Genomic DNA, 20728 nt, shown 5'->3' with positions numbered 1-20728 from the left:
TGATTTCATTTTAGCTTTTCTGTGGTGCATGGGCATCTGCAGATGTACTTATTCCTTGGAAGGAGGTGGAAACCAAGATGTTTGTTCTTAATTTGGTGAGCTCATTAACTGTCTGAAATTATTTGTTACCATATACTAGTCGGATCGATCAATTTGCTTTTGTAAGTTTTGAATTTTTAGGTTGATTTATTGGAATGATTAGTTCACTGCACCTTTTCCTTTTTCCATGTTTTTTTTAACCTTTCAAAATGATTACATTAGTTGTACAATTTTCCTAGCACTCTGTTGAATCAGTGTAGTATTTTCATCTTAAGAATTTTCTGAGCAGAAGCTTAGTCATAGGGGGATGAGGGAGCATGGACCGGAATGGCCCAAACCGATTGGACAATGGAGGGGAAATCTTGGTGGTAAGTCCACATGTCAAAGAATTTGAATGGTTTGGGGTCAAATGAGATATAAGGTTGAATGAGAAGAGAGATGGGACAATGGTCTAAAATTCCAGGGGGATCAAAAGTAGCTTGGGAAGATGAGAAGGATGCTAACCAGGCTTTTCATTGATGAGAACTCTATCCAGTTTACAGGCAATCCTAGAATCACCACTCCTTTTATTGTGCCAAGTAAAAGTCGGACCGGACCAACTTAACGCATTCATACCATATTTATCAAGGCGGCAAGGCGGCCAAGGTGTTAGAGAGGGTCGGAAATCAAGGCGTCAACAACAAGGCGACAAGGCGCCTTGAAGCCTTTGATAACTATAATTCATACTGATATCATCTTGGCAATCATTAAAGGACTCCATGGAAGAAGCATCTAGATGATCACCATCCTTTTATTCATGCCCAAACCAAATCACATTATACTCATCAGCAAGCCCGCAAGGGAGGGATCCAACTAGTAAAGCAATGAGATGGAGATCTCCTTAAAGAGTCTCTCTTGGAGGGACTATTGGAAGCATAGATAGCTATGAGAAAGAAACTATTATTGCCATGCCATCAGAAATCCGGAGGTGGAGGAATTGGGGTGATGAAGACAGCAAAGAAACCTGGGGTTTTGATGGGTCCCAAAGGAGCCAAAGGCCATTTGGGTGATGGGTATAGTTCGAGCAGAAGGACCAGGAGCCAACTGAAGAGATAATGCTAGAACCATTTGTCTCTTTGACTCTAGTTTCAATAAGGCAACAAAACACAGATTTTCCAAGCTTGATACAAGATTTCACTGCCTATTTTTTGGACAAGGAGTTGAGACCCTTAGTATTCCAGAGGAGCCCGTGATTCATTAGTGAAGGTGGGGAGGGTGCAGCAAAGGCCTTAGAGGGCTTCAGATGGGAGTGGGTTGGCTGGAAGAGCAAGGGTAACTCTTATGGTGATGGGAGTAAGCATGGAGAGGAATAGGGGAGTTGGGAGGTTTAAGGGTTTGAGAGAAGGAGGAGGGGGAATTGGAGAGGGGGGTCCATCATGGTTATGAGATGGTAGAAGGAGATTTCCAAGAGCAGATGGAGGGAGTTGGTAGAGTATCATCGGGTGAAGGAGAAGATACCGAATGCGAAGTTCGTGAGTCAGAACCAGGGACCTTGATGAGGCGGCCCGGATGAATCGATGGGATGAGTTAAGAGGGTAAGCCTGACAGAAGAAGAGGATCATGAGCCGAAGGAGGTTGAAGGCTCAACAGTGGAGGGACCAGAGGGTCGAGTGATGGAAATGGGAGGGCCCACCAAAAGGAAGGGTTTGGAAGACTCACGAAAGGGGAGGTGGGGCCAAGGTGAAGAGAAGGAGCAGGAAGGGGCGAAAGGGGAGGGAAGGATCGACTGTGCTCAAACCTAGAGAGGATCAGGAGAGCAGGGGACGGAGACGAGGCTACTACAGGTGATGTAGAGGTAGGAGCAAACGGGATTGGGTGTTGCAGTGATGTCACAGGAAGGACTGGGGACCGATGGCGACCAGGCAAGGAAGCATCTGTAAGGGGGATAGACGCAGAAGATGTGTCGTAATCAGAAGCAGAGTTCAGAGAGGAATGGACCAACAGTCATTGCGGAGGAGCTGCGATGTGGCCTTGGATGGAGCCGGAGGCTGGCTTCTCATGGATTCTTCAACAACGACGTTGTTGGAGTCTGCAGCGGCCATGGCTGGGGGAGTGGAAGGCTAAGGAGGGAAGGCCATGGTGGGTAAGTGTAGGGGGAGGGGTTTATTTGAATACTCAAAATAGGGCGGATAGTAGGACCAGCAGGCGGAGGTTTTGTTGAGATAGATGGCCGGGGGAGCATTTGGAAGAGGGGTGACCAAAGGATTTGCAAAGGCAGTTGGGGAGGGGGGGGGGAGCCATTCAAACGAAACCTCTTGGCTGAAGGAATGGTCTTCTCCCTCAACTACTGTGATAGAGGTAGGGGGTTCTTCAGCGGAAAGCTCCACACAGATCCGGGCATATGCAAGTTGGTCCATTTTCTCAGTTTTTCCATCAGAGTATAACGGTCTTCCCAGAATGGACCCAATGATCCTTAATCCTTTTGCACTCCAGAAATGTAGGGGCACGCAAGGCAAGATGATCCAGATAGGGATGCAGCTCAAGGTGATGCAGTTTAGCTGCGTGTATTGGTCCCACTGGTGGAGGAAGATAGTTTTCTTGCCAACATTCCAAGGGGCCTCCTTCCGGGTCTCTCATTTTGTCAACTTCATTAGAGAATTTGAAAATAAAAAACCCATTATCCATCAGGTATATATCCATAACTCCGGTAAGCCTCCATTGTTTGCATAGGGAGAGTTTTACAATGTTGAAGTGGGGGGGGGGGGTCTACTACCAAGGAAGTGACCAATAAGAGTGTTTTGTCATTTTCTAGCATCAGAGGATACAATATCCACTGAGCAGAGAGCCACTTTGCAAGAACCTTGAAGAGAGGGTGGGATGAAGTAAAGGGAGTGTCCCTCCTCCATGAGAGGCCTGGAATGGTCAAGCAGGGAACTCTAGGCCATATGAAGCTGGCTAGGGATCAGAGGCGACCTTGAAGGGAGGGGATAGGTGATGGGGCGGGAGGAGAAATGAGAAGGAGGAGAGGGGGTCCTGGATGGTGGCGGCACCACTCCAGGAGGTTCTGCCTTGGGGGCAGGAAGGGGAAAGGGGAAACTCCGGCAGGGAGGGGACTGGGACTAGCCAACAATATAAGTGCTGAAGCTCATATATTTTTGCTATGGGATTAAGAAGGAAACATGGATCTTGTCTGCTGTTCATCCTCAAATGTGGATATGGTCTGAATTATCAGTATTTTTGGAGTTTCAGACTTCTTCCCAAGGAAGCTGATAGCTTATCCAAAACCTATCAACTTTGAAGCCTCATGGAGTTTATGTTAGCAATATTTACCTCTAACTATTTGTCGGAGGTAAAAAGATATATGGTTGTGTTTCATCCTTCCAGCTAAAGTGAATTAGGGTCCCCTCACTTTTGCATGTCAAAATAAAAAATGAAGCAGAAACTTTTATAGTTTTTTATTTTTGAGCCCTAGTTGAATTTATAGCTAATTAAATGATGATGGGTAAAAATGATATTTGAGAGGGTACAGAAAATCAAGATGGATGACCTCCTATTCTTTTACTTCTTCTTCCGCACAAGTGAATATGACTGGCAGTTCTCTAACCTCTTACCCTCTGGCTGTGAGTGAGAATGAACACAAACTGATGCTTGCACTGGTCTCCAGAGCCTTTGGCTTTGTCACAACCATCTCAGCATTCAACTGCGCCAGTATGCAGCTTCCGTAAACAATGAGTGGACCTTGTGTTCAGGTGTCACCAACCTTCAAATGAGGTACACTTCGGTCATTAGAATTTGAAATGCCCACATCCTCCAACAGATCAATCATCATCACACTATCCTTAGCTTCTTCTCCTGTGTTCTCCATCCCAGTATCCTCATTGCCGTTGCCTCCTGTGCTTTCCATCCCAAAATCCTCATTGTCATTGCCCCCACTTGCTTTCAGACCCTCCTAGTGTCTGATTCGTCCCCAATGCCCTCCCACTATGTAAACATCTGCCTCCATTTCCTGTCGCACCACTGCCACCAATTGCGTCAACCACTTCATCCTCTCAACCTGTGTGGACATTATTTTGTACAGTGGTATGTTGTACATTGTTGCTGGCCATTCTTAATGTCAGTCTGTGGCAGCTAAAATTTTTTTTTTGGGTGAATAAAAAAATTCATTACCAAAGAGAGAAAAGAAGAAAAATTACAAGGATCCCCTTTGGGGAGCAACAAAAAAAAGAAAACAACCAGCCAAATCCTCAGGGAAGAAGGGCAGGAGCTACGAGAGAAACAGAAGAGAGACCCCAGGATACAACAATGAGCCTGTTCCTGGGGTGTCAGGGCAAGAAGAAGGAGCAGACGACAACTTCGCTTTAATTTCGAAGGAAATGGAATCCCAAATCTGCTGATAGGACCGAGAGTTGGAGGTCCATTTCCTGATATTATGCTCCATCCAAATATGGTTAAGAGTTGCACAAAAAGCCATCTCTCCGACCGTATCACAATTAGAGGAGCCTGCAAAAGTCATATCAATCCAAATCCACTCTTTGAGAAAGGAAGGATTCTTCTAGAGGCGGCAGCAAAATTTACTTGCCAATGATAGAAGGTTTAGTATTATAGTTTTTGCTTGACCTTGTCCTTGGTGTCCTTTCGACCCCTTGCTCTTTCTTTAGGGGGTGTCCTACAGATCTTTGACCATTCTCAAAATATCTTACTTTGGCCCTTAGTCCTCTTTCTCCCTCCTTTGTATATTCCCCCCCTCTTTCCTTCTCGCCCCGGTCGGGCTTTGGTAATATATTTTTTATTCACCAAAAAAAAAAAAAAAAAAACTGCTGAATTTTTTCTTACTAATGTGGTCAACCTGGAAGTTCTTGCTTAGTCTTTTCTTGTCTTTTTCTTCTTCTCCGCCCCTTCATAACCTATTGAAATCCTGTCAAAGAACATAGCTAGTGCTGTTAAAGTTCCTTGGTGCAATATATAAGCTGTGTGATCACTGAAATGTTATGTACACCTAACTGATGATCATATTTTTATCAATAGTCATATTCTTTAATTTTGTACATATTTCAGGTTGCAGAAATAATTCTTAAGGATGGCCAGCTGTTCGATTTCTCTGTTGTTATGCGGTTGGTGACAATTCTGTCAAGTAGAGCATCAGATGAGCTTAAGGGGTTCATATGCATTGTATGTACACATTCATTTATTGTTCGACTTTTCCAGAGCAGTTCTGGATTTTCCATATCATTTGGTTTTGCAAATAATGAGATAGCTTCTGAAGGCTAAAACTACCAGTTCTGGCTCTGCTTATTCTTTGTGTTCTTAATTAATTTTATGTCAATGATTTTGTCTAGGTTTACAGATCAATTGCTGATGTTGTTGGTTCCTATTCCAAGTGGATATCTGCTTTTCAAAGTAATATTAGACCCTTACTGTAAGAATCTTATCATACTTCTTCATAGCTGATATATTACAATCCATTTCCCATCCTAGGTGCTCATAACTTTCAAAGGCTCCTTTTATGAATTGTTGTTTCTTATGGTAACTGGTGTTCCCTGCCTCCTTTCTGTACTGATTTGCTACTTGCAGATTATTTTTGGCTGCAGGGATAAGAGAACCTACAGCCTCAAATGCTTGTGCCACAGCATTGCGTAAAATCTGTGAAGATGCTTCTGGAGTTATTCATGAACCTTCAAATTTAGAAATTTTAATTTGGATAGGAGAGGTGACTTTCTATACTGCTGTAGTAATTTAACTTGATCGTTTTTATGATCTCTTCAGAGCTTCTAATAGCCGAATGTCATAAAGCAGTTGAATTTACGTCATTAAGTTATGAATTTATATAATACTACGCATTGTTATTATGGTGCAGTCGAGAAGCAACAAAAGAGAAATAATAAAAAAAATCAAGCTTACTGATCTTTGAATTAAATAAAAATATTTGCCAACCCTAATCTCAAACTGTTGTTTGGTATGTAATGACTTGAGTCTAATGAGACACAAGCGCTCTTTATTTATAATATGGAGGAAACCAATCTAGAATAGGTACAGGACAGTTTTAGCTAATAGACAATTCTACCTTTGTACCCATTACAATTCTCACCTCAAGTTAGTGCATAGATATCACCATGGAAGAAAAACTCGACCGAATCCTGTCGAAACCACCGAGTTAACTTGGTTTCGCAGGTTTGTGAGATGAGTTGAAGGTTTCTGAGATGAGTTGAAGGGGGATTTTATAAAATCCCTGGATTCGACTGGGTTTCGACTGGTTTCGACCATATTTCAGTGTTTTCAACAAATGCCCATTGAAACTAGGGGAAACTTGACTCGAAACTAGGACAGACATGTATTTATGCCAGAAACTGCCAGAAACCAGGACAGACACTTAGTTGTGTTAAGTAAATGTTTTTGTATTTGTATTTCATTTACTTAAGAGATTATTTATAAATAAGCAAATACCCCCTATTTGAATCCACTAAAAATAGTTAAAAAAAATAAAATTCCAAAAGGAAAAAAAGTCAACCCCCCAATTCAAGAACAAAAACTGGATTTTCGACGGTAGGTGCAATTTTCAACTTTCTAATGTTGGGGTTTTTCTCAAATTTAAAAATTCCATAAATCTTAAATATAGTAAAACATTGCTAAAAACCAAAAGTGCGATAAAATATTCATTTGTTTTGATGTCCAAAAATAATTTTCATTCAGAGCGATTTTGACAGCATTCGCGCACACCAAATTAAGTTTGACTGGTACATAGCTCCTTCAATATGCATCAGATTTAAGAAATCTTGGGCTTGTTGGAAAGCTATCAAAACAAAGCTTTCTAACAAATCCAAGATTGCTTAAATCTCATTTATATTGAAGGAGTTATGTTCCGGTCTACCTTATTTGATACCATGTCCAAGAACAATATACAGTATCAAACTTGGATCAAAACCACAAGTAATATTGTTAGTGTTCTCTATGTGAAACTAATGCATGGATTGGGTTTAAAATGTCAAAAATAGGCAGTGCAAGAAGAATCAGGGCAAAAAAACAACTTCTGGGCCTCGAAACCAAGTTCGAGTTAGCATGGAGAAAATCCCATGCTTCGATCGAGATATGGTCGAAACCGAGACGAACTCGGTTTCTTGCTGGTCGAAACCTAGTCGAAACCTGAGTTTTAGAACCTTGGATATCACTCATGCCCAACTTGGATATCACTCATGAGACCAGACTCCAGCTTCTCCTTGATGAAGTGACAATCAATCTGCACATGTTTTGCCGTATCATGCTGAACTAGATTTTGAGCAATGTTGATGGTGGATTTGTTATGACAGTAGAGCATCATCGGAAGGGCAACAGGAACACACAGATCAAGAAGAAGACCATTGAGCCGTAAGAGCTCACAAATGCCATGTGCCATAGCACGAAATTATGAATTAGGACTAGAACGAGCCACAACAGCCTGCTTCTTGCTTCTCCAAGTAACCTGGTTACCACTCACAAAGGTGCCATAACTTGTGGTAGACCGACGATCATCATGTGAACCAGCCCAATCAGCATCAGCAAAAGCCTCAATTTGAAGATGATGATGAAGAGAGAAAAGAATCCCACAGCCTGGAGCGGACTTAAAGTATCAAAGAATACAATGAACTGTTTCCATATGTGTGGAGTCATAGTTCGAGAACTCGCGAGATCTCGGTCGAGATCTCGTTTTTTTGAGAAGTCGAGTCGAGTTGGTATACGAGTTAAAAAATTATACTTTCTCGGTTGAGATCTCGGGTCGACCCAGATCTCGACCCATCTACTTCTTTAAACGTCACCTAACTCGACAGAACTCGATAGAACTCGATCGAGTTTTGTCCAAAAGCTGTTTTCTTCCCCATTTGAAAGCTATGACTCATTTTAGCTCTGGATTTGGAGTTGTAACCTGCGGGAGAGTAGATTCAACTACACATTTGAAGGATTCAACTATACATCTTCAAGACTATGTGGCACTACTGGGGACTGAGGGAGAGTATATGCAACAGTGCAGCAACACTATGTCATGGGAAGACTATGTGGCACTACTGGGGACTGAATACTTGATTCAAACTCAGTTTATGGATGATAGGGTTAACTTGTAACATAGTTAAACAGTTTGATGTATCACTTTAACATTTGTAATGCTTATTTAAGTTGTTTAACTATTAATTGAATGTTTTGCTTGCTTTCTATTACTAAATTATGTGTAGAGTAGGGTATTTTAGTACGTCGTCACCTACCAACTTAAGGTCCGATGTGAAACTCCTATTTGGACTTTGTTTTTGCAAAATCTGATAATGCCATTATGTTTAAATGGCCTAAAATAGGCCGAATACGAAGTTTCAGACCCAAACTAGGTCTAAAACCCACAGATTTGAGGTTTCAACTTGAAAAAAAATGCACCAACTCGACCGAGATTTCGGTTTTTCCTAGGGTTGAGTTGGGGTCGAGTTCCGAGTTTTAGTACCTTGTGTGGAGTATGGGTCATGCATATACTGACTAACTAAGTTGACGGCATAAGCAATGTTAGGACGGGCATGAGCAAGATAAATCAATTGTCCAACCAGGTGCTGATATCGCCCCTTATCCACAGGCTCACCTTCTTTGCTCAAGAGATGAGCATTTGCATCAATATGAGTGTCCGCCGGTTTGCAGCGCAAAAGTTTTGTCTCAGATAGAAGGTCAAGAGTATATTTCCTCTAAGAGCCACCCCAATGCTACGGAAATAATAAAGCTGCCCCAAGTCTTTGATTTCAAATTCAATACCCAAGTAGCCCTTGAGGTGAGAGACCTCATCAACATCATCACTGGTGACAACAATGTCATCAATGTAGACAATCAAAATTGCAATTAGTGTTGCACCCCCTTTGAATAAAAGTGTGTTTGATTTCCTACTGACCTTTCTTGACCTCCCTGCTGTATTTGACCAACCTGGAGTGGTGCCGCCACCCCTTGAGGGTCCCCCTTATTGAAAAATCGACTGTGGTCCTCCCTTTTCTCCCATCCACTCCCTTCACTTTGTGAAGGCTTCCTGCTCCACTTTGTCCCCCCCACTATCACTGAAGGCTACAAAGCTGCTCACTATGAAGCCGAACTTCTGGTTCATGAAGCTAAGAAATGGGAAAACTACCTGGTAGGCCATTTCATGGGCTTCCGCCCCCCTTTCCAACTAGTAAAAGCATCTCTTACCAAACAATGGAAAACAAATGGTAGGTTCGATACTTACCTTCTCAACGATGGCTTCTTTAACTTCAAGTTCTACGAAGATGATGACAAGAGCCAAATTCTCGAAGGAGGCCTTTGGAACGTTGGAAGAAAGCCTATCTTCCTCAGGCAATGGAGCATATATCTTCAGCTGAACCGTCTTGACCTAAGCTCCTTTCTGCTCTGGGTTTCACTCCTTGGACTCCCTTTACATTTCTAGTGTGAAGCGGGCTTAAGTATGGTTGGATCAGTGCTTCGAAAACCTCTTTACTCTGATGGAAGAACCAAACTGCAAGATCGTCTTGCATTTGCTCACATTTGTGTTAAAGTAGCAGCGGAGACTCCTTTACCGTCTTCTATAATGGTGGTTGATGATGAAGGTTTCTCTTTCGACCAACCCATTCAATTCGACTGGATCCCTCTTCAATGTCTTGGTTGTAATGTCTTTGGCCATCGGACAGCTGAGTGTCCTTCCCATCTCAAACCCAAATCATCAGAACATCCCCCGATGCTTGTCATCTAGAACCCCCTCGCTGTAACCACCCATGTTAGTGAACCCTCCAGTATCCCTTTGCAAACCAAATCTACCACTTCAAACCATATCCTATCTTTATACCCCCCTCCAGCTATTTGTTGTATTTGTTGCCCATGTCTCTAGTTTCTCTTCCCCTGTTCGTGGTTGTCGCCGGAGTCGCCTCCACCCAAAACATCGCCGCCGTGCCTTTGCTTCCACCTCCCCATGCTGCCACGAGAACCCTACCTCCGACCACCCTCTGGTTCTCTACTTTGGGACCAACGGTCACAATTGATTCCTTGTCTTGGGAACCGAGACTGACCAGCTCCTGACCTTCTCTGCTACCTCAAACTGTGCTCCAACGTTACCTCCTGGTGATGCTTAAGGGTGTCAATTTGGAACCGAAACCGTATACCGAAACCGAAACCGGTCGCATAAAACCGTACCAAACCGTACCGTTATTGTAACGGTACGGTACGCAAGGTTTAAAGTATCAGTATCGGGTATCGTATCGGTCGGGTGATTTTAAGAGACGTATCGTATCGTATCGTTTCGGAGATACGTATCGAACAATACAAATACACATAGAAATGGTCAAGATACACATGGAAATACACTTTTGGAACAAAAAAAATATATAAATAAGCAATATATAATAAGTGTCATGCATAAAACCTAAAATGGTGAATAATGTATTACTACACAAGTGCATTAAATTGAAATTGTTATAAAAGATGAAGTTTCTCACATGTTGTAATCGTCTATAGCCATGAAGAGTATTATATGATGCAAAGGATGATGTTGTAGCACTCCTTGATTCGTTTTTAGTTTAAAAGTGTGAAAAACCAAGATTAAATGCAAGATTTTAGACTCTTGGTTCAGAGTTTTCTTTCATTTTTTCATTAGATTAGGAATTGTATTGAGTTTATGAGTGAAAATAGCTTTTTTATAGAATGTATCGATGGTATCGGTACGTATCGGTATGTATCGGTGTGTATCGGTTTGTATCCGTATCGATACATGTCGATACGTATTAAACCACCCACTGAACTCTTTACTGGATGTTTCAATGGTATCGATACGTATCAGTCGTATCGTATCGTATCGGCCCGTATCGGTCGGTACATTTCGATACAGTTCATTAAAAAAAAGAGATGTATCGGTCCGTATCGGTATCGACCGATACCGATACGTATCGGTCCGTATCGTATCAGTTGATACTTTAAACCATGACGGTACGGTATGAGAAAATGGTATTGATCTCGGTACGGTATGGTATCGGTTTTTACATTGAAACCGTCAGTATGTGCCGATACCGTACTGTTTTAGACATAGTGTACCAATACCATACCGTTGACCGTATCGTATTGTATCGGTCGATACTTTAAACCATGACGGTACGGTATGAGAAAATGGTATTGATCTCCGTACGGTATGGTATCGGTTTTTACATTGAAACCGTCGGTATGTGCCGATACCGTACCGTTTTAGACATAGTGTACCAATACCATACCGTTTTGGAGGGTAAACTTGTAAAATGAATAAACTGCCTAAAGGGTTATAAAATAGAAAACAGAAAAGTAGAAACCCCAATTCGTTATTTCCTTTCGGCCTTTCCCCTTCCTGGCTTCCTCGCGGCTAGGTACAATGCACTGGTGCGATATTGGTGCTCTCTCTATGGCTAGGTAGGATGCACTTGTGACTCTCTTCTTCGTTGTGAACTTGTGACTCTCTCTGCCGCTGGCCGTTGGGTACAAATCTGCTTCTCCTCACCAAGTCTTCACCTCTGTTTTTAGGTAAAAAATATGACCTATCATGTTTGCATTGCATTGAACTCTTCATATTCTAATCTCAGCTGAGGTTTAAGTATATACTTTCCCGTCCGTCACCAGGGGTTTCAAATCTTCTATTTACGAGTAGGGATCTTTGTTGGTTTCTTTGTTCTACTCTTTTTTCCTCAAGAAAAAAATAAACAAGTAGTTATACTTAACATTAGCTGTCATTGATAAGGACTAGTGAGCGAGAGAACTTGAAAACGAAGAGGAGACAGGAGAGAGGTCATAAAAAATCACTAAAATGGAGTAAAAAATTACGAAAAGAAATAGAATAGAAGACAAGGAAGCAGAAATGGACCATATCACCAACTCATGGATCACGATCATCGAGAGCTTCCATATCAGCAACTATAATATACAGATCTTACACGGTTCTCACATTTTAATCTATGTATTTTGTTATGAAAACCCCCACAGAGGCACAAAGAGCCAAACACTTCAATGCTTCAATGGTGTACACACAGAGAGAGAGAGAGAGAGAGAGAGAGAGAGAGAGAAAGTGATGAAATCTGAAGAATATGGGAGAATGACTTGTGTCAATGTGACACAAGTCAGCTTTATTTATAATAGAATAGAGGAACATTCCAGAATAGAGTACAAGACCAAAATACCCTTATGACAGTTCTACCCTTGTACCCATATTACAACACTCCCCCTCAAGTTGGTGCATATATATCTATCATGCCCAACTTGCTAACAATAGAAACAAATAACTTAGGACTCACTCCTTTGGTAAGAACATCAGCAAGCTGATCATGTGAAGGAACGAAAGTAATGTACATCTGACCACTATCAAGTTTCTCCTTGACAAAGTAACGATCTATCTCCACATGCTTTGTTCGATCATGATGAACATGATTATGAGTGATGTTGATTGCAGATTTGCTGTCAGAGTCTAACCGAATAGGCATCTCAACCTCAATTCCAAGATCTTGCAATAAACCTTGGAGCCAAAGGGCCTCACATATACCTTGGGCCATAGCCCGAAACTCGGGCTTTGCACTAGAACGAGCAACAACAGTTTGCTTCTTGCTCCTCCAGGTGACAAGATTCCCCCCAACATAAGTGCAGTAGCCAGAAGTAGAACGCCTGTCATCAGGTGATCCAGCCCAATCTGCATTTGTATATGTTTCAATTTTCATGCGACCACAGGGAGAAATAGAAATTCCTTTTATTGGAGCAGCTTTCAAATACCTCAAAATTCTGTAGACAGCATCCAAGTGTGTAGAATAGGGGTCATGCATGTACTGGCTTACCAAACTTATTGCAAAGGCAATGTCTGGACGAGTGTGGGACATGTAAATCAAACGTCCTACCAGTCACTGGTACTGCTCCTTATTCACAGTTTCTCCTTCCTTTAACCGAAGATGACAATTAGGTTCAACAGGGGTGTCTGTTGGCTCGCATCCCAACATACTTGTCTCAGACAATAGATCCAATGTGTACTTTCTTTCAGATAATGAGATTCCTTTGTTAGTGTAGGCAACCTCAATACCCAAGAAGCATCCCCAGGTCTTTGATCTCAAACTCAGTGCCCAATTTTTTTTTCTTCAAAGAATCAATCTCCTCCTGGCTGCTCCCAGTGATGACCAAGGTTTAATATCTCGTGATATATCAGTATCTCGAGCCTACCGAGATATCCGAAATATCCGAAATTTTGCGAAATATTGCATTTTTTCTATAATATTTCGGGGGTCCATCTCGGGGGGTATTTGGCCATATCTAGGCCTGAAACTTCATGGACACCCTTATTTAAGCTAAATAAACACATTTAAACCATAAAATTGTAAAAAAATGAATTCAAATTGGTGTTTTGGGCTTGCACCCTTGATTGACATACGGTTGCTGACCTTAATGTATAAATAGTTAAATACACATTGATTAGGCAGTTAAAGACATAAAAGAAATGTAAACATACTAATTAAAACTCATAAGACATAATTCATAAGTTATATTCTCATAAACTCCATAATAGTCAATAACTCAAAAGTCAAAACTCAATAGCTCAAATGCTTAAAGCCTTAAAGGCAATACATAAAGTGTCAAAGTCTCAAACTCACAACTCACAAGTTCACAATTCAGTGAAATCACAACTTACAACTTACTACTTACAACTTACAAGTGCTAATAATAGTTGCTGTGCCTCCTTGGATCAATCCCACTCATGCCCCGCTGGAGTCGATGTCCATTGTTCTCTGTTTGAAGGACATATGTGGACCACGGTATAGAATTGGAGAAGAAACGAGTGTAGTCATCCACAAGTGTCATGTAAATGGAGTCATCAACATACTGTAGGTAACCTATCCTAGGATATATGCTAGGGTTACCAATCGATCCAGTTTGTGAAGAAGATGATCCAGTGTGATATGATGTCGGCGCCGACGGAAGAGGCGTTGGCACTGGCTACATGTATGGCTGGTGAGGTTGGAAGCTAGGCCCGCTAGGGTATGCAAAGATGTCATCTACAAAAGATGATCTAGTATGTCCCTGGGACTAGGACAGGGACTGGTAGTCATAGTCCCCTACCCCACTAAACTGCCCATATGATCCATATCTATATCCACCGTAAGGTTGTGATGCACTATAATCCGATGACAATGGAGTGGTATGTGCGTCAAAAGATGGGGCACGCCAATGCCCAGTCGGTCCTCCCTCCCTATCACCCATACTCAAACTGCCAACAAAGCTAGATAGGTCATCATCTCCATGTAATCAGATTGCAACTGTGTTTGTCGACCCCTACGCTTCCTGCTGTATGGTTGTAGGGGGCGTCCTCAGGGTGGGGGTGCGGGGGCACGTGCTCCGTGGTCCGTATCTTGTGTGGCATGATCAAATTGTGTCTCTCCAGTGAATCGGATTGGCTCTACATGCGCCGTATCCTCGCCTACCACATAACGCTCTCGCATGCCGTCAAAATCTTCACCACCACCACCACCATCACTGCCACCACCACCAACACCACCACCACTACCATCACCATCACCACCACCAGCATCACCATCACCACCATCATCATCATCTGAGGACTTAGACCAGTCTTCATCATCAACAACATTGCCACCAGTGGGCTGGAATGGTATGGGTGAGGCTTCCCGTGCATGTATCTGACCCTCATCAGCCATATAATCATCCACATCAACACCAATCTCGAAAGCTATCACGGGGTCGGGCCTTCCTCCCTCCTGATCCAACACTGGCTCACCTCTATCCCTCACCCAATCCACAATAGGGTCTGCATCGTCTGAGTCAACTTGAAAGATGTCGGCGAGGTCAATAGTACCCCTCTGTCCCTCATGTCCTATGTGTATGTGTTGCAGTTTTAGCCTCAAGTTGTAGTGCACATACACCATGTCAGATAGACGTTCAGACCTCAATCTGTTGTGCCTCTTGGAGTGGATGAGTACAAAGGTACTCCAGTTCCTCTCACAGCCAGATGCGGAACATGTTTGGACAAGGAATTTGATTGCTATTCTTCTTAAGGTCTCTGCCGATTCCCCATACAACACCCACCATTCAGCTGCATTACAAGTTTACAACAAAAAAAGACATGTGTCAAATGTTGTTTCAACTTTCAAATTTTAATACATATGTAATTTAAAATTTAAAAGAATTACCAGCATCGCCGCGTGCTCTGCCTTGTATCGTAGCATCAGTTCCAAAACTTCCCAATGCATCCCTAAATATCTTGATCTACACCCATGTGGAAAATTAGTAAGTACTTTTTCATTACTTGTTTGAAAGCATCAATAAGTTGAGTTTCCAAATGAATTGTAAGACTCACCTCGTTGTTGCAAATTGCCTGTAGTACACCATCTGGCTCCAACTTCATCACTACTTGTTTCACATCGTCAATAAGTTGAGTTTCCAACCCAAGCCTATTGTTATATTGATACTTAGGGTTCAAGTAGTATGCTGAAATTTGACATATAGAATAGAGATATTGTCAAATGCATAGGTAATTAGTAAATAATAATACTATGAATTAGTTACATAAAACAAATTTACTCACCAGCCTTATGCAGTGGATGCATAAGTTGATTCTCCCAGTGAGCATTGATGATATCCAAGAAGTGTTTGCTACTGCGAGGAGCCACACTGTAGACACTATCTTTCATCAAGTCCATTGCAGCATATAGGACTGGCATAGTTGGGCCCTTGAGAGCGGAGTCAGCAATATGTAAAACTTTAACTACTGGCTCCAAAACTTTCACCACTTTGCTTAGTTTTGTCCAGAAGTCCTCAGATGACATGGTTGCTTGTGCTTCCCTCCCACTTGCAGTCTTGGAACCCTTCCGTCCAAACCACTCCTCAGAAGCAAACATACTTCTCAGCCCGACCTTCTTTGTCTCAAAGCTTTTTAGGGCAATGTAGTTGGTGGCAAATCTTGTGATGCCAGGCCTAACCAAGTCACCCCTACATTTTTCCATCAGTAGATTAAGTGCATAGGAGTGGTTGTATACAAAGTTGGTGACTTGTCTTGCACTTTCAACCACAGTCTTCACCAACTTTAACTTTCCCATAGCCTTTAGCATTAAATCAATGCAATGTGTTGCATAAGGAGTCCAGAAGAGCCGGTACTTACTGTTGTTCATCATCTTCTCACTGGCCAGCTTGAAGTTGCTTCCATTGTCCGTTACAATCTGGACAACATTCTCAATGCCCACATCTTTTTCAACTACTTTCTTTAACAATCTGTAAATGTATTTCGCATCCTTTATCTCTTTGGATGCATCAACAGATTTGAGGAAAACTGTCCTCCCATCAATACAAACCATGAAATTGATGATGAACTTTCTTGTAGGCCCAGTCCATCCATCTGCCATTATAGTCACCCCATATGTCTCCCACATACTCCTCATCTCCCTAATGTACTCATCAATCTCAGACTTTTGTTGAGGTAGATAAACATTCATTACCTCATATGGGGTGGGGCCCTTGAATCCTGGGCCAGCCTCTGCAATGGTATCTATCATGGTATCATAATGGGGGCCTTGTGCAGTGTTTGCTGGGATGTATGGTATAGCATCCACTTAGCTATTGATTCTTTAACCAATCCCTTCATCCCCTTCATGCTCCTTTGATTCTTGGTTGACTGCTTCCATTCTTCTTATGCAATTTAGGATCTGATGCTGATGGTGGTATTGGTACTGATAGAGGTGTTGAGGCTGCCCTCACACTTTGTGATCTTCTAAAAGGATTGAAAGATCTAGAACCTGAACCACCAGATGTGCCAGCTCCTCCACTACCCCCTACTCTCTGTCTTTGCTGATCATCTTGAAAACTAACTCTACTCCTTGAAACAGTCCGTCTAAAATCCCTAGCCTCCTCTGCTGTTTGTATGTCATCAGGTACTGCAATGTTCTCATCATCATCATCATTAGAGGAGTCATCATCATCATCACCATCATGGTATCGTCTTCCTCCTCCCATTGAACTCCTCACTGTATCCTCAAGTTGTTCTCTTATCCTCTGCTTGTCAGCCTTCCTCTTCTTCTTTCCCCTCAAACTGTCACCAATTTCTCTAGCTACTTGAGTAGGCACCATATGACAACCTACAACATCTTTAGATCCTCCAGTCAGATGTTGTTTAAGTCTACTGGACCCACCTCCCAAAAACTGCATGTGACAATAGTTACATTGGGATTTTCTCTTATCCCCATCAATTGGAGTGCCATGTAACCATGCAATGTCACCCCTATGCTGGCTGGCTGGTCTCTCTTGTTCCCTCTGTTCTCTTTGCCCCCTCTGCCCTCTCTGTTGACTACTTTTCCCCACCTTTTGCTTGCCCTTCGCACGTTGTCTATCACGATCCGCCATAATAATACTTGTTTACTGCAATGTAAATAAAACAAATAATTAAAAACTTAATGCAGATGCACTTCAATTGACACTTTTAGATTACTAATACACTTGTATAGCTATTTAATATTTTCCCCTAGCCCTTATATTTTTCACATAATTAAAAACAATTTTTTATATATAATGTTATTATAAATATTGACCTCACAAAACAAAACTGAAAATTAGTAAACATAATATATATGTAATGCATTTCAAAACATGTAGAAATTACTTTCATATTTTTTCATTATTTTTCAAACTTAAAACTCATATTTTTCCTTATTTATTTATTTATTTATTAATTTTTTATATATTTTTCTTAATTTTCGAAAATTAAAATAATTATTTATGGGCAGAAAAATAAATTCGACACCGTGAAGCCGTAGATCGGCCATCGGTGTCTAACATATATTTAATTCATTCCCATCTAAGTCATATTACCCCTAATTATTTCCTATTTTAGTTGTAGGAAAATCAATTTTTAAAACCAGAAAATTAAAAAAAAAAATACATATGGAAAAAAATTTCGACACCGTGAGGCTATAGATCGGCCTCCGGTGTCTAACATATATTAATATCATCACCATCCAAAAACATTTGTACATAGTATTTTCAAAAATATAGTTTTAGAGAAATAGGATTTCCCTTAAATAGTGAAAAAAGGCTTGGAGGATGAGCTTAGATGAGCCTCCGACGTGTTTCCGGCAATAATGCGTTGAAAACTATGAAGATCAATGCTTGGAGAGTGGAAGAAAATCAAGGAGAAGAGAAGAAATGAGGACAGGAGGAGGAAAATCTCTTCTGTAGAGGTCTTGGTCGATCTTAATTATTGTTTTATTTGGCCCAGGTCACGTGACTTTTAGTGGTCATGTGCCTTATTTCGCCGATATATCGGCTGTGTACTGAAAAATTACGAAATATGGCGAAATACTCTGAAATTTTGACCGAAATTTTATCTTTTTTCATCTCGTATGTGCATCTCGTCTCGGCCATCACGAAATTTCCGAAATATGGCGAAATTTCGCCGATATATCGCGAGATTTGGTTCCATGGTGATGACTATATCATCTACATATAAAATCAACATAGTCACATGTTTGGTAGTCCTCCTAATAAATAGTGTGTGATCTGCATTGCTCTGCTTGAATCCAATGGAGACCATTACTTTATGAAACCTACCAAACCATGCCCGGGGAGACTGCTTCAACCCATAAAGAGCTCGATTGAGCTTACACACCTTTCCCTTAGTCTTTGGAGAATCAAATCTTGGTGGAATATCCATGTAGAGCTCCTCAGTAAACTCACCATGGAAGAATGCATTTTTGACATAAAGTTGAAATAAGTTCCATTCTTGATTTACTGCATAAGACAGGAGAACTCTCACAGTGTTCATCTTTGCCACTGGAGCAAATGTCTCCTGATAGTCAATTCCATACGTCTGAGTGAAGCCTCTAGCAACCAGCCTGGCTTTGTATCGTTCAATGCTCCCATCAGCCTTGTGTTTAATTGCAAACACCCATTTTACACCCTATAGCTCTCTTTCCTGGTGGAAGTTGAACCAAATCCTACGTGTTATTTTTATCAAGGGCTCTCATCTCTTCCTTCATAGCTGCTTTCCAATCCGAGTGTGCCACTGCCTCCTGCCAAGAGTTAGGAAGAGACACAGAAGACAGGGAAGCAAGAAAGGTCTGAAATGTAGGAGATAATGAGTCATGAGAAACAATATTTGAAATTGGGTGCTGAGTACAACTACGTTTACCTTTCCTAGTAGCAATAGAAAGGTCAATAGTAGGATCATAATCAGAAGGAGGAACAGATGGAAGCTTACCAGAGGGTTCAGAGTTGGTAGAACTTGGAACCTCTACAGTCAATTTCAGAGGAAAGATGGTAATAGGCCTGTTCTGGTAGAGATTTTCCTTCCTGCCATATGTCAATAGTGACTTATCTCCCTGAACCTTTTTTCCATTGCTTGGCTGAATAATGGGTTTAGTGGGCACAGTAAAGAACACAGGAGTCTCCCCCTGAACAGAAATCTCACCTTGCTGTTCCTGACTAGTTACCCCATCCTCAAGAACATCCTCTTCTTCCCAGGGCAGATCTATGGGAATTTGAAGGACCTCTTCCTGGTGAACAGACTCCCCCTGAAGAGGGACAGGGTAAAAGGGAATATTTTCCTGAAAAATAACATCCATAGAAACACATACTTTCTGAGAAAAAGGATGGTAACATTTATAGCCTTTTTGGGTAGTTGAGTATCGCAAAAAAATACACCGAAGACCTGCGGTCTAATTTCCCATGGACATGATGATTTCGAACAAAAGCAACACAGCTAAAAACCTTAGGTGGAATAGGGAAAGTGACACTACCTAGAAGAGTTTCATTGGGGCTCTTATTATTTAGGACACGAGATGGCATCCTGTTAATAAGAAAGGCTGCCGTGGTGACAGCATCTCCCCAAAACCGAACAGGGACATTTATATCAAACATTAAAGACCGAGCAACTTCAAGGAGATGTCGGTTCTTTCTCTCTACCACTCCATTTTGAGGTGGAGTATCAACACAGGAAGTCTGGTGAACAATCCCGTGGGCAGAAAAATAAGACTGAAATGCCCTAACCGAATATTCAATGTCATTATCAGACCTTAAAATTCTGATTTTAGCATCAAACTGTGTTGAAACCATGTTATGAAAATGCTGAAAAATAGAAAAAACATCACTTTTCTGGTGCATTAAATAAACCCAAGTTGTTCTACTAAAACAATCAATAAAAGTCACAAACCATCGAAAACCAGAAGAAGAAACCACACGGGCAGGACCCCACACATCAGAATGAATTAAACTAAAAGGAATTAGACTTTGATTTCCGATATTGGGTATGTGGATCTGGTTTACTTTGCAAAAATGCAAGCATCACAATGAAAGTTGTTCAAATTACAATCTTTAGAAAGACTAGGAAATAAGCTAGTAAGAGTTCTTAGCAGGGGTTGTCCTAATCGACAATGCCACGTATGTAAATCAGCCAGTGCTTTAGATCCAGATCCTAGGAGAGAAGCCATGGTAGATAATGTAGTAGGAGGTTGCTCTAACAGGTACATGTCACCTTCCATCTTACCACATGTAATCATACTGCCCGTTTCCAAGTCCTGAAATACACAGTGAGAAGGAAAGAAAGTCACTTTACAATTGAGCTCACATGTTATACTACTAATGGATAACTAGTTAGTAGAAAAATGTGGGACATGAAGAATAGAAGATAAAGAAAGGGAAGGTGAACAATGTATAATTCCCTTGCCAGATATAGGAGAAAAGGATCAATTAGCAACTCGAA

The 20728-nt window shown here is 41.5% G+C and overlaps 1 protein-coding gene across 7 annotated transcripts in view; it reads left to right on the top strand.

Moving 5' to 3' along the window:
• Positions 1–20728, top strand: part of LOC122671474 (importin-13) — a 144508-nt gene that overhangs the window by 63671 nt on the left and 60109 nt on the right. For all 7 annotated transcript variants that reach the window (XR_006334351.1, XR_006334350.1, XR_006334352.1 and 4 more), the window contains exons 12-15: positions 15–95; positions 5074–5187; positions 5355–5434; positions 5590–5725. Coding sequence is in view for 4 of the 7 variants with exons in the window: in XM_043868706.1 (XP_043724641.1) it covers positions 15–95; positions 5074–5187; positions 5355–5434; positions 5590–5725 (411 nt within the window). In the remaining 3 variants the exon portion in view is untranslated. The remainder of the gene's footprint in view (positions 1–14; positions 96–5073; positions 5188–5354; positions 5435–5589; positions 5726–20728) is intronic.

Source organism: Telopea speciosissima, chromosome 8 (genome assembly GCF_018873765.1).
Source record: "Telopea speciosissima isolate NSW1024214 ecotype Mountain lineage chromosome 8, Tspe_v1, whole genome shotgun sequence".
Lineage (NCBI taxonomy): Eukaryota > Viridiplantae > Streptophyta > Magnoliopsida > Proteales > Proteaceae > Telopea > Telopea speciosissima.
This window is presented reverse-complemented; position numbering and strand designations above follow the sequence as displayed.